This window comes from Oncorhynchus masou, chromosome 12, assembly GCF_036934945.1.
Source record: "Oncorhynchus masou masou isolate Uvic2021 chromosome 12, UVic_Omas_1.1, whole genome shotgun sequence".
Classification (NCBI taxonomy): Eukaryota; Metazoa; Chordata; class Actinopteri; order Salmoniformes; family Salmonidae; genus Oncorhynchus; species Oncorhynchus masou.
The window spans coordinates 12101434-12116511 of NC_088223.1; the positions used below are offsets into that span (position 1 = coordinate 12101434).

The 15078-nt window shown below is 44.0% G+C and overlaps 1 protein-coding gene across 5 annotated transcripts in view; it reads right to left on the reverse strand.

The window, feature by feature from the left end:
• Nucleotides 1-14783, reverse strand: part of LOC135549555 (sorting nexin-13-like) — a 71421-nt gene extending 56638 nt beyond the window's left edge. For 2 of the 5 annotated variants that reach the window (XM_064979622.1, XM_064979620.1), the window contains exon 1: nucleotides 14486-14782. In XM_064979622.1, the coding sequence (XP_064835694.1) occupies nucleotides 14486-14605 (120 nt within the window). In that variant the 5' untranslated portion in view covers nucleotides 14606-14782. Of the gene's footprint in view, nucleotides 1-4385; nucleotides 4525-5297; nucleotides 5462-14485 lie in introns of those variants that run through there. The other 3 variants (XM_064979626.1, XM_064979624.1, XM_064979623.1) reach the window with 3 other exon arrangements.
• Nucleotides 14784-15078: the final 295 nt, after the last annotated feature.

Sequence of the window (15078 nt, forward strand, 5' to 3'; positions counted from 1 at the left end):
TGCACCAGTCCCTCACAACATTAAGTGCACCCTCACAACATGATGCTTCACAGCTGGGATGGTGTTCTTCGGCTTGCAAGCCTCCCCCTTTCCCCTCCAAACATAATGATGGTCATTATGGCCAAACAGTTCTATTTTTGTTTCATCAGACCAGAGAATATTTCTCCAAAAAGTACAATCTTTGTCCCCATGTCCTGTTGCAAACTGTAGTCTGGCTTTTTTATGGCGGTTTTGGAGCACTGGCTTCTTCCTTACTGAGCGGCCTTTCAGGTTATGTCGATAAAGGACTTGTTTTACTGTGGATATATAGATACTTTTGTACCCGTTTCCTCCAGCATCGTCACAAGGTCCTTTGCTGTTGTTCTCTTAGGTACCGGAATGCATGACAATAATAAATAAAAATCTAAAATCCCCTATATGTAAAGCATTGCATACAAAGATCATTGAAAGTGAATCTCATTCTACTTCTACGAAAGACAGATCTTGCGCTCTCTCACACTCACACAATGGCCACACGTTGCTCTAGAGGCTACGATGTTACACAAACCATGAATCTGGGCCCAAAACAAATACATTCTTAGAATATCACGCACATTTTCACATTAAGTTGTTTAGGGGGCAGGAGAATTAAAGGATGGGGTGATTTATTTACCTCTGATTTTGTAAAAAAAATGTTTTACATTGCAAACAGTGGAAACAGTTAGGGGTAAGGAGTCACTGGGGTTAGGGGTAAGAGGTCACTGGGGTTAGGGGTAAGAGGTCACTGGGGTTAGGGGTAAGAGGTCACTGGGGTTAGAGAATGCATGTTTCAGCTCTGTCAGCGGCACAGCCCCCTCCACAGTGAGGAGTTACTAATGTTAGCAAGGGGTCAGGGTTTAGTGAGGGGTTGAGTGAGGGGTTTAGTGAGTGAGGGGTTATGGTTTAGTGAGTGAGTGGTTAGGGTTGAGTGAGTGAGTGAGGGGTTAGGGTTTAGTGAGTGAGTGAGGGGTTAGGGTTTAGTGAGTGAGTGAGGGGTTAGGGTTTAGTGAGTGAGTGGTTAGGGTTTAGTGAGTGAGTGAGTGAGGGGTTAGGGTTTAGTGAGTGAGTGAGGGGTTAGGGTTTAGTGAGTGAGTGAGTGAGTGAGGGGTTAGGGTTTAGTGAGTGAGTGAGGGGTTAGGGGTTAGGGTTTAGTGAGTGAGGGGTTAGGGTTTAGTGAGTGAGGGGTTAGGGTTTAGTGAGTGAGGGGTTAGGGTTTAGTGAGTGAGGGGTTAGGGTTTAGTGAGTGAGGGGGTTAGGGTTTAGTGAGTGATTGAAGGGTTAGGGTTTAGTGACTGAGTGAGTGAGGGGTTAGGGTTTAGAGAGTGGTTAGGGTTTAGTGAGTGAGTGAGTGAGGGGTTAGGGTTTAGTGAGTGAGAGTGAGTGAGTGAGGGGTTAGGGTTTAGTGAGTGAGTGAGGGGTTAGGGTTTATTTAGTGAGGAATTAACTTCGCACATTAAAGCTCTCCTCTGAGAAAGTGAGTTGATATCCCAGAGAGAGGGGAGGGAGCTGGGCTGGGGGGGGGCTCAGTATGATGATGTATACTGGGCTTAATGCTCATGCTTCTCCCATAGACTGTGGACTGTTAAAGCTTTCAAGGGTGACCCCAGGCTGATGCAGGCCGCGTGTGCGGAGGGGCAGCTCTGATGGATTGGCGCATCCCTGTCACTAAGCTTTGATTAAGACAGATGAATGAGATTTAGCTGTGAGACGAACACATCTCAGTGAGGATCTATATTACACTAACACCAGCTACACCACAACAACAATCTCCCTTCAGTCTGCCTGGAAACTGTGCTGTTGGGTTGTATTCAGTCAGGCACCGGCACACTGTAGCAGGGTTGTCCCCCGGCACGGTGGTGAAAGCCTGGAGGCACCCAAGTCTCTCTGCTACCCCACAGCAAGCGGTACTGATGCACCAAGCCTGGAACCAACAGGACCCTGAACAGCTTCTACTTCCAAGCCATAAGACTGCTAAAATAGTTATTTAAAATGTTCACCGATAGCGACTATCTGCATTGACCCTTTTTGCACTAACTTGACTCATCACATACACTGCTGCTACTATTTATTTTCTATCCTGTTGCCTAGTCACTTTATCCCTACCTATATGTACATACTGCATCTACCTTCATTACCTCTTACACCTGCACGGCTCAGGACAGATTGTAAACAACAGGTGGTAGACTAAGCACGTGACAAATAAAATGGGATTTGATTATATGCCTCCGGAGTTCGACCCAGGTCATTTTAACAGTGACTTGTTAAGAGGGTTTGAGAAACAGAAAGGCACCGCCTGTAAGAGGGTTGTGATATCTGGCACAACACCACGCTCTCCCTCTTCCATAACACCCCAGACTAACTGGAGACAATGTGCCAGTCGGCCATAGCCTTACCTTACCTAGAGAGGTCATATATAGAACTGCTAGTAATCAGAGTGTTACATATTAGCAGTTACTGAGTACAAGCAGATACAGTGGAGGTATTAGATATAATCTCACAGCAGAGAGATGTTACATAGGAGAGGGACTTTATCAGCAGATATAACTAGATGAGGCCCACCATACTGGGGATACAATGGTACAGTGGGCCCACGGTTCAGTACGCATCACGGTTTGTGGTCCACGGTACAGTTTCAGTATCTATATATTTAAGAAAAGTGTGCACATGTATGACTCTCATACAGGGGAGGAGTTAACATGTAGCTCTTCATCTCACGATCCAGTACACAGTGAACCGTCACAGAGAGGTATCTTCGAGTACGCAGCGAACCGTCACAGAGCGGTAGCTTCGAGTACGCAGTGAACCGTCACAGAGCGGTAGCTTCGAGTACACAGTGAACCGTCACAGAGAGGTAGCTTCGAGTAAACAGTGAACCGTCACAGAGCGGTAGCTTCGAGTAAACAGTGAACCGTCACAGAGCGGTAGCTTCGAGTACACAGTGAACCGTCACAGAGCGGTAGCTTCGAGTACACAGTGAACCGTCACAGAGCGGTAGCTTCGAGTACACAGCGAACCGTCACAGAGAGGTAGCTTCGATGAACACAGTGAACCGTCACAGAGAGGTAGCTTCGAGTACACAGCGAACCGTCACAGAGAGGTAGCTTCGAGTACACAGCGAACCGTCACAGAGAGGTAGCTTCGAGTACACAGCGAACCGTCACAGAGAGGTAGCTTCGAGTAGACAGCGAACCGTCACAGAGAGGTAGCTTTGAGTTGCTCTGGAGGTCCAACTGTCAGTGGAGAGAGCTAGATAGGGTGCCTGTGTCAATTCCTTTTCAATTTTTCTCCGTGATGTTTCATAAGAGTTTGGGAATTACTTCGCTGCTGAAATGTGTATGGGAGGGGACATTGTAACGTGGCAACAAAAAACAAATGAATCGGGTGTCGAAATCCCGAGTCAGCCACCGAATAGGGCTGCAAATCTTTGGCTATGAACACTCCCACTGCTTTCATTTGTCACTGGAAGGCAGCAGCGAGAGCGTGTTTTCGCTAACGAGCGGACTCTCCTTGCTCCAGCTTCACCTGCAAGGGATACGGCCGAGTGACGGCCGCGTAAATGACACTTCATGTTAGAAGTGCTTCCACTGGAGTAGCCGGACGGTGGCAAAGCAATGCCTGCAGATTGTACTCTGTTTACGGTCTTCGTACCCCCGTCATCGTATTGAACACTGTTCCCGCACGGCGGATTTGAAAGACGGCGGTGCTTCATCAAATTTGCTTCTCTCTGTCTCAATAGCTCTCGCCATTGTCACATTGAAGCTGAGAGAAGATTTATTTTTAGTTTCCCCCTTTAGGGAGGTTTCCAACAGGTAATAATGCTTATTGCTAATAGCATACCTGATTTAAACAAATAACTGTACCAATTTGTTATAGGGCTCATTTCTGGAGGTAGATATCATATTTTAGATGATGTCAGTGTAGCCGTTGTGAAATTGCTAGCTAGTTAGCGGTGGTGCGCTCTAAATAGCGTTTTAATCGGTGACGTCACTTGCTCTGAGACCTTGAAGTTGTGGTTCCCCTTGCTCTGCAAGGGCCGCGGCTTTTGTAGAGCGATGGGTATAACGATGCTTCGAGGGTGACTGTTGACGTGTGCAGAGCGTCCCTGGTTCGCGCCCAGGTCGGGGCGAGGGGACGGACGTGAAGTCTATACTGTTACATCAGCATCATTTTATTTTCATTCAATTTGGAGTAGAAAGACATCAGAAGTGAGATTCTCAGTCCTTCTACATAACTCCCCACCCCCTATGACCTCAATGCTACACATTCTTCCAGAGGAATCACTGCTGATATGACCCTCGTCTTTCATATCTGCAAGAAATAACATACATATATATACATATATATATATTTTTTAAATACACACTTACTGTAGAAGTTTTGAACAGATCCATACTCAGTGTGTGCCTCCAGTTGATTTACTACATACACTTCCTCCACAGTTATGCTTCCACAGAGATGTTCAGAGCACGCTAGACAGCGAATTAACACAGGCGGCCGCCTCTGTCTTCCGTTGTGGGAACACTAACCCTACTCCTATAAAAAGGTGTGTAGTAATTAAACTTGTTTTCTTTTTTCTTTATGTTTTAAAGATCTCTTCCTATGTTTCCAAAACCGTACAGCAAGAGATGTGTTTTAATGTTCAGAACGAGTGTCAGGATCCCCCCGGACTGTAGTCCAATAGCGCTGAAGGTAGTTGGTGATGAGGTCAGTGACTTTACTTCTTCAAAGTCCAATATCTTCAATACTTGACTGCTGACACGCAAGACATTTCGGGACTGTATCAACAGTGGACTAACGATGAAAAAACATCCCTAAATATAGTTGAGTGGAGTTCCCCTTTAACTAGTTAACTAGCAGGCGGAGATATATGTAGCCAGGAGGCAAATAGGGCAACAGGCATCGATGTTGCTAGCCAACTAACTATTTTGGGACGCGCCCATTCCATTCTCACCTGAGCTAAAGACATTCTCTTGCAACGTCGTTACAACTCATGTGATCGCATAACGTCGGTTATTTAACCTAGCCAACAAGCTAATTCCAGCACAGTGTTGTCACTAAGGATAACTTCAGCTCATCGTATTAGCTGTCTAATCCTGGACTGACAAACACCGAGTTAGCAAAGAGGCTTTTTCAAAACAGACAAGTTTGTCTGTGCTCGTCTTCCTGTTTACCTGTGATCCGATGCTAAACGGTTAGCCAGCTATGTGGCTATCTCGCTGTCACCTGCCAAGGGGCAGAAAACAAACTATAGACACGCCTTTGAGCGAGTATGAACTTACCTCTGCAAACATAGTTTACAATGTTGTGGGTGTCGAGGCTTGTGCTAATCCCGCCACATTGCACGAGGCGTAACTATATGTTTTAAAAACGGTTGTATCGCCACTCTCCGTAGTCTCTTCGGAGAGTCGCCATGTTCCTGCTTTAAACGTCTCAGGCACCCCGTTTCTCGACGTCGCTCACTGATTGGTTGATTTTTTTTTATGACGCATCCAACACACCGGTGAGTGGCAATGTGGTTTAATTCTATAAACGTTCTCATCTTATTACTTTTTCAACTGCAGCTGAGCTAAAAAAGAAAACTTTCTCTGAAACACTCAAACACATAGTCGACATTTATGATGTTGGATTAAATGTGCAACGTTATCTTCGATTGTTGCTACTGTTGTGCAGATAGCTTGCCCTACAAAGTTATTGCTTGATGGACTGCTGGTGTTAGATGTGGAGTCTCTCTTGAAAAAATGATTTTATCTGATTAAAACCTGTATAAATAAAGGTTAAATACAAATGTTTAATAATTACAAATAAAATACACAACAGCTATATGAAAATGTAGCGTAGCCTACCTCTCAACATCAAATCAAGTAGAAAATAACTATCAAGTGCACGATTGACCAGTGGTTGACAACTTACCATCAGAGAGAGAGAGACCATCTATAAGCACCGAAAAGGAAGCGATTCCCAAACCTTCCATAACAAAGCCATCACCTACAGAGAGATGAACCTGGAGAAGAGTCCCCTAAGCAAGCTGGTCCTGGGGCTCTGTTCACAAACACAAACACACCATACAGAGCCCCAGGACAGCAGCACAATTAGACCCAACCAAATCATGAGAAAAGAAAAAGATAATTACCTGACACATTGGAAAGAATTAACAAAAAAACAGAGCAAACTAGAATGCTATTTGGCCCTACACAGAGAGTACACAGCGGCAGAATACCTGACCACTGTGACTGACCCAAAATTAAGGAAAGCTTTGACTATGTACAGACTCAGTGAGCATAGCCTTTCTATTGAGAAAGGCCGCCGTAGGCAGACATGGCTCTCAAGAGAAGACAGGCTATGTGCTCACTGCCCACAAAATGAGGTGGAAACTGAGCTGCACTTCCTAACCTCCTGCCCAATGTATGACCATATTAGAGATACATATTTCCCTCAGATTACACAGATCCACAAAGAATTCGAAAACAAATCCAATTTTGATAAACTCCCATATCTACTGGGTGAAATTCCACAGTGTGCCATCACAGCAGCAAGATTTGTGACCTGTTGCCACGAGAAAAGGGCAACCAGTGAAGAACACACACCATTGTACATTGTTAAAACACTGTATATATATATATATATATATATATATATATATATATGACATTTGTAATGTCTTTATTGTTTTGAAACTTCTGTATGTGTAATGTTTACTGTTAATTTTTATTGTTTATTTCACTTTATATATTATCTACCTCACTTGCTTTGGCAATGTTAACACATGTTTCCCATGCCAATAAAGCCCTTGAATTGAATTGAATTGAAATTGAAATTGAAATTGAGAGAGAGAGAGAGAGAGAGAGAGAGAGAGAGAGAGAGAGAGAAGGCATCTAAAGGAACATACAATTCAACATCCCAATTAGGATCTTCAGTTATAGAACCCATTGCCGTTTATGGTTGTGAGGCATGGGGTCCGCTCACCAACCAAGAATTCACAAAACGGGACAAACACCCAATTCCGCACAACCTTCCTTGTGTACAACATAAAACACCAAAGAATGCAACCAGAGCAGAATTAGGATGATACCCACTAATGATCAAAATCCAGAAAATAGCCGTTAACTTCTACAACAAGAAAAGGGAAATCAGTGAAGCACAAACACCATTGTAAATACAACCCATATTTATGTTTATTTATTTTCCCTTTTGTGCTTCAAATCATATCAAATCAAATGTTATTTGTCACATACACATGGTTAGCAGATGTTAATGCGAGTGTAGTGAAATGCTTGTGCTTCTAGTTCCGACAAAGCAGTAATAACCAACGAGTAATCTAACCTAACAATTCCACAACTGCTACCTTATACACACAAGTGTAAAGGGATAAAGAATATGTACATAAAGATATATGAATGAGTGATGGTACAGAACGGCATAGGCAAGATGCAGTAGATGGTATAGAGTACAGTATATACATATGAGATGATTAATGTAGGGTATATAAACATAAAGTGGCATAGTTTAAAGTGGCTAGTGACTTCAACTATTTGCACATTGTTACAACACTGTACATGCTATGACATTTGGAATGTCTTTATTCTTTTGAAACTTTTGTGAGTGTAATGTTTACTGTTAATTTATGATTTTTATTTATTTCACTTTTGTTTAGTATCTATTTCACTTGCTTCGGCAATGTAAACATATGTTTCCCATGTCAATAAACCCCTTTGAATTGAAATTGAATTAAGCGAGAGAGAAAGCCTCAAGATTAGACCGGGCCCAGTCTACTACCCCACACCAGACCACCACCTCTACCAGACCAGAGAGGCAGCCCCCTGGCCCAGACCTGGCCCCCCTCCACGGGGCCCAACAGCAGGACCAGCACAGCTGTGTGGAGGCCCTCAGAGGACAGGAGAATTCTGTAGGATTGAGTGAGATAAAACATCTCCTCCAGTACATCCAGTAAACACACACACACACTCACACACACACACACACACACACACACACACACACACACACACACACACACACACACACACACACACACACACACACACACACACACACACACACACACACACACTCTCTCTCTCTCACACAAACACACACACACACTCTCACACAAACACACTCTCACACACACACACAAACACACACACACACACAAACAAACACACACACACACACACACACAATAAAATTGTAATTGTCATGTGCTGAATACAACAGGTGTAGACATTACAGTGAAATGCTTACTTACAAGCCCTTAACCAACAATGCATTTCAATAAATAGAGTTAATAAAATATTTACTAAATATACCAAAGTTTAAAAAATCGAATCAATCAAAAAGTAGCACAATACATTTACATATCAATAACGAGGATTTATACAGGGTGTTACAGTACAGAGTCAATATGGAGGTTCTATAAAGGGGGTTACGGTACAGAGTCAATGTGGAGGCTATATACAGGGGGTACCGGTACAGAGTCAATGTGGAGGCTATATACAGGGTGTTACGGTACAGAGTCAATATGGAGGCTATATACAGGGGGTACCGGTACCGTGTCAATGTGGAGGCTATATACAGGGGGTACCAGTACAGAGTCAATGTGGAGGCTATATACAGGGGGTACCAGTACAGAGTCAATGTGGAGGCTATATACATGGAGTACCAGTACAGAGTCAATGTGGAGGCTATATACAGGGGGTACCAGTACAGAGTCAATGTGGAGGCTATATACAGGAGGTACTGATACCGAGTCAATGTGGAGGCTATATACAGGGGGTACCAGTACAGAGTCAAAGTGGAGGCTATATACAGGGGGTACCAGTACAGAGTCCATGTGGAGGCTATATACAGGGGGTACCAGTACAGAGTCAATGTGGAGGCTATATACAGGGGGTTCCGGTACAGAGTCAATGTGGAGGCTATATACAGGGGGTACCAGTACAGAGTCAAAGTGGAGGCTATATACAGGGAGTACCAGTACAGAGTCAATGTGGAGGCTATATACAGGAGGTACTGATACCGAGTCAATGTGGAGGCTATATACAGGGGGTACCAGTACAGAGTCAAAGTGGAGGCTATATACAGGGGGTACCAGTACAGAGTCAATGTGGAGGCTATATACAGGGGGTACCAGTACAGAGTCAATGTGGAGGCTATATACAGGGGGTTCCGGTACAGAGTCAATGTGGAGGCTATATACAGGGGGTACCAGTACAGAGTCAAAGTGGAGGCTATATACAGGGAGTACCAGTACAGAGTCAATGTGGAGGCTATATACAGGGGGTACTGGTACCGTGTCAATGTGGAGGCTATATACAGGGGGTACCAGTACAGAGTCAATGTGGAGGCTATATACAGGGGGTACCAGTACAGAGTCAAAGTGGAGGCTATATACAGGGAGTACCAGTACAGAGTCAATGTGGAGGCTATATACAGGAGGTACTGATACCGAGTCAATGTGGAGGCTATATACAGGGGGTACCAGTACAGAGTCAAAGTGGAGGCTATATACAGGGGGTACCAGTACAGAGTCAATGTGGAGGCTATATACAGGGGGTACCAGTACAGAGTCAATGTGGAGGCTATATACAGGGGGTTCCGGTACAGAGTCAATGTGGAGGCTATATACAGGAGGTACCAGTACAGAGTCAAAGTGGAGGCTATATACAGGGAGTACCAGTACAGAGTCAATGTGGAGGCTATATACAGGGGGTACTGGTACCGTGTCAATGTGGAGGCTATATACAGGGGGTACCAGTACAGAGTCAATGTGGAGGCTATATACAGGGGGTACCAGTACAGAGTCAATGTGGAGGCTATATACAGGGGGTACCAGTACAGAGTCAATGTGGAGGCTATATACATGGAGTACCAGTACAGAGTCAAAGTGGAGGCTATATACAGGGGGTACCAGTACAGAGTCAATGTGGAGACTATATACAGGGGGTACCAGTACAGAGTCAAAGTGGAGGCTATATACAGGGGGTACCAGTACAGAGTCAATGTGGAGGCTATATACATGGAGTACCAGTACAGAGTCAAAGTGGAGGCTATATACAAGGGGTACCAGTACAGAGTCAATGTGGAGGCTATATACAGGGGGTACCAGTACAGAGTCAAAGTGGAGGCTATATACAGGGGGTACCAGTACAGAGTCAAAGTGGAGGCTATATACAGGGGGTACCAGTACAGAGTCAATGTGGAGGCTATATACAGGGGGTACCAGTGCAGAGTCAATGTGGAGGCTATATACAGGGGGTACCAGTACAGAGTCAATGTGGAGGCTATATACAGGGGGTACCAGTACAGAGTCAAAGTGGAGGCTATATACAGGGGGTACCAGTACAGAGTCAATGTGGAGGCTATATACAGGGGGTACCAGTACAGAGTCAATGTGGAGGCTATATACAGGGGGTACCAGTACAGAGTCAATGTGGAGGCTATATACAGGGGGTACCAGTACAGAGTCAATGTGGAGGCTATATACAGGGGGTACCGGTACAGAGTCAATGTGGAGGCTATATACAGGGGGTACCAGTACAGAGTCAATGTGGAGGCTATATACAGGGGGTACCGGTACAGAGTCAATGTGGAGGCTATATACAGAGGGTACCAGTACAGAGTCAATGTGGAGGCTATATACAGGGGGTACCAGTACAGAGTCAATGTGGAGGCTATATACAGGGGGTACCAGTACAGAGTCAATGTGGAGACTATATACAGGGGGTACCGGTACAGAGTCAATGTGGAGGCTATATACAGGGGGTACCAGTACAGAGGCAATGTGGAGGCTATATACAGGGAGTACCGGTGCAGAGTCAATGTGTGGGGCTAAAGGTTAGTCGAGGTCATTTGTAAAGTGACTATGCATAGATAATAAACAGCGAGTAGCAGCAGTGTCAAAACAAAGGGGGGGGGGGGGTCAATGTAAATAGTCCGGTGGCCATCTGATTAACTGTTCAGCAGTCTTATGGCTTGGGGGGGTAGAAGCTGTTAAGGAGCCTTCTGGACCTAGACTTGGCACTCTGGTACTGCTTGCCGTGTGATAGTAGAGAGAACAGTCTATGACTTGGGTGACTGGAGTCTCTGACAATTTTTTTGTCACACAACTTTTGCACGAAACGTGAGCAAAAGAGAAGGAATGCTTGCTGTTATCCTTAACAACTTAGCAGTTAATAGTTACTGTATTTTTGTACAGTGTTATTCTTTCTTCTTGCAACATGAAATCACAGGGCCTAGACTCCTCAACCTTTGGACTGAAGAGTTTAGCACTGCAGTTCAACAAAAATCTTAAAGATGTTGATGTCACATCATTCTGCAGGAGACATGGTATAAGGCAGACATTGTCACTCACTGTCCCACAGGCTACAGAGGTAATCACGCTAAACAAAGAAACACAGCTCTGTCAATAGAAGCAGAGACTCTGGAGGATTGATCATTTGGTACAAATCCAAACTACAAAATCGAATTGATCCCCTCAAAATTGGTAAATATCATATTTGGTTGAATTTATGTGAACAGTAACCTGGGGAAGGCTTTCTGTAGTATTATACATGTAAGAGTTCTAAACTTCCTTAATAAACACAATGTCTTGAGTAAAAGCCAAATTGGATTTATACCAAAACATTGCACAACCAATCATAGTTACACCCTACACACCCTGATAGATAAACATGTCCACTAAAATAATACCAAAATATACATTTGCTTTATTGACTTCTAAAAAGCGTTTGATTCTATTTGGCATACAGGACTGTTCTACAAAGTCATCGAAACTGGTGTAGGGAGTAAAATATATGACAGAATTAAATCAACACGTGCAGCATCAAAATTCGCAGGAAAATGTAATAATTGTTTAACCAGGGTCAGGGCTTTTCGCCAGGGTTGCATTCTCAGCCCCATGCTCTTCAATATTTACATCAACCAATTAGGCACTATTCTAGAAAAATCCTCAGCCCCTAGTGTTAGTCTCCACAGTTCAGAGGTTAAATGCCTGCTCTACATATATGACATGTGCCTGCTGTCACCCACAGCACATGGCCTACAGCAGAGCCTGGACCTGCTGGAGCAGTAAACCCCAAAAACAGTAAAATAATGATTTTCCAGAGAAGATCGAGATCTCAGGGACTTAGACCAAAGTTCTCAATTGGTACAAAATATATAGACTACTGCACTACAATTACTTAGGTTTAAATATATAGAGTACTGCACACACTACAATGACTTATGTTTAAATATATAGAGTACTGCACACACTACAATGACTTAGGTTTAAATATATAGAGTACTGCACACACTACAATGACTTATGTTTAAATATATAGAGTACTGCACACACTACAATGACTTAGGTTTAAATATATAGAGTACTGCACACACTACAATGACTTATGTTTAAATATATAGAGTACTGCACACACTACAATTACTTAGGTTTAAATATATAGAGTACTGCACACACTACAATTACATAGGTTTAAATATATAGAGTACTGCACACACTACAATTACATAGGTTTAAATATAAGCTCTACTGGACACCTTAATGAGGCAGTGAATGAACTGAGAGAAGGCATTATACGCCATTAAAAAACTCATTTAAATTCAAATACCAATAAAAAATTGGTTTAAACGAATTTAATGTGTTATTGAACCAATTGCACTTTATGACAGTGAGGTGTGGGTTCCACTTGCAAAACAAGATTTCACCCAATTGAAACCCAAACAACCCATTGAAACCGTGCATGCAGAGTTCTGTAAGACTCTTCTAGTTGTCTAGAGGAAACCTACAAAGAATTCATGTAGGGCAGAATTAGGCCAATATCCACAAATAATAAAAACAAAAAAAGGGCAATTCAGTTTTGGAAACATCTAAAATACAATGACCCCATCTCAAATCATTACCAAGCCCTGCAATGCCAAGAGATAAGCAAGGAAAAGAGTCCCCTCATCCAGCTGGTCCTGGGGCGGAGTTCACAAACCTGTTCTACTAACACACTGAAACCTCAGGACTCTCATCCAGCTGGTCCTGGGGCTGAGTTCACAAACCTGTTCTACTAACACACTGAAACCTCAGTCCCCTCATCCAGCTGGTCCTGGGGCTGAGTTCACAAACCTGTTCTACTAACACACTGAAACCTCAGTCCCCTCATCCAGCTGGTCCTGGGGCGGAGTTCACAAACCTGTTCTACTAACACACTGAAACCTCAGTCCCCTCATCCAGCTGGTCCTGGGGCTGAGTTCACAAACCTGTTCTACTAACACACTGAAACCTCAGTCCCCTCATCCAGCTGGTCCTGGGGCTGAGTTCACAAACCTGTTCTACTAACACACTGAAGCCTCAGTCCCCTCATCCAGCTGGTCCTGGGGCTGAGTTCACAAACCTGTTCTACTAACACACTGAAACCTCAGGACTCCCATCCAGCTGGTCCTGGGGCTGAGTTCACAAACCTGTTCTACTAACACACTGAAGCCTCAGGACCAGAACATCCAATCAATCAGAATAAACCATATTACAACACAGTCAAAACAAAACTACATTACTTGTTGGGAAACACAAGCACAAACACAAAGGAAAATGCAGTGTCATCTGGCCCTAAATCAACAGTACACCGTGGCAAACTATTAGACCATGGTTACTGATCAAAACCTTAGAAAATCAATGACAAAGTACAGGCTCAGTGATCACAGCCTTGCCATTGAGAAGGGTAGACACAGGAAAACCTGGCTCCCTGTAGAGGAAAGGCTGTGCAACCACTGCACCACAGCAGAACCTGGCTCCCTGTAGAGGAAAGGCTGTGCAACCACTGCACCACAGCAGAACCTGAGATAGAAAATATAAAACAATCAGAGTGCTGTTTCCCCAAATTTGAAACCCTTTATTCAAGGGTTCAAAGATCTCTCTGAGAGTGAGAGTAGGCTACCCGTCCTGTTGGGGGAGGACGCAGAGAGATGTGGGTTGGCAGGGCACTACATTGCTGCCTGACATAAGATGAGGGACAGTGTCTGACAGACCAATCAACCTGCACTTGTCCTCTATGCCATTGTTATTGTTATTGTCCATTGTATGGTTATTTTGACCCTTGGTTATTGTTGTTACTGATTGTCCCGTTGACAATCTTGATTATTATTGTTGTTAATATTTTAAAGTAATCACTTAATTCCAAAGTACACTTTGGCAATATGTACATTATTACATCATGCCAATAAACCAATGACTGAACAGTAACCACCTAGATGCATTATTCAGGGACCAACTGACAACCTGGCTATACCTTACAGTCTTTGTATGCTGGCATGAGGGAGAGAGAGCGAGAGAGACCGATAGAGATAGAGCTGGTATGCAGGGAGGGAGGGAAGGAAGAAAGAAGGGATGTGAGAGAACTGGAGACAGAAGTAGATAGAAAAAGTGTGAAAGGGGAGCCTGGAAAGAGGAGCGAGTTACAGAGATAATAGAGAAGAGGATGCCTACCTCTCTCCAGATGGGCAGTGCCCCAGCAGGGTCACACAGCAGGCAGGGGTGGAGACTAAAATAGTCCCAGGCTCTGCTGCCAGCTCCAGGGAGGTAGGCCACACTCACCAGGTCATCCATACTTTCACTGCACAGGTCCCAAACGTTCCCTCATATTAACCGTGTGTGTGTGTGTGTGTGTGTCTGTCTAACCTGATAGGACGGGTGATGAGTAGAGTAGATGAATGCTGCAGTGTCTTTTGCTGAAGACTGACGAGTTATTAAATCGCTCTCTCTCTCTCTCTCTCTCTCACACACACACACACACACACACACACACACACACACACAAACACCTGCTGCTCACACTGCATCATGAGATTCAGTAAACTTTGTACCTCTTGTCTGTTTTATGGCTGTTCGTTACGAGGCTGTAAGAGGAAACAGTGGTTGATCTCACATATGTTTAGTTATTTACTTAGCTGGTATACTATGTCTTCTATCTTTACTCAAATATGTTATATTAGACACGAGGAAGTGGGCCGGGTTCTCTGCGGATAGGAATACCACAAAGCTTTATGGATCATTTAGGGAACTTCTGCAACCACAAGACA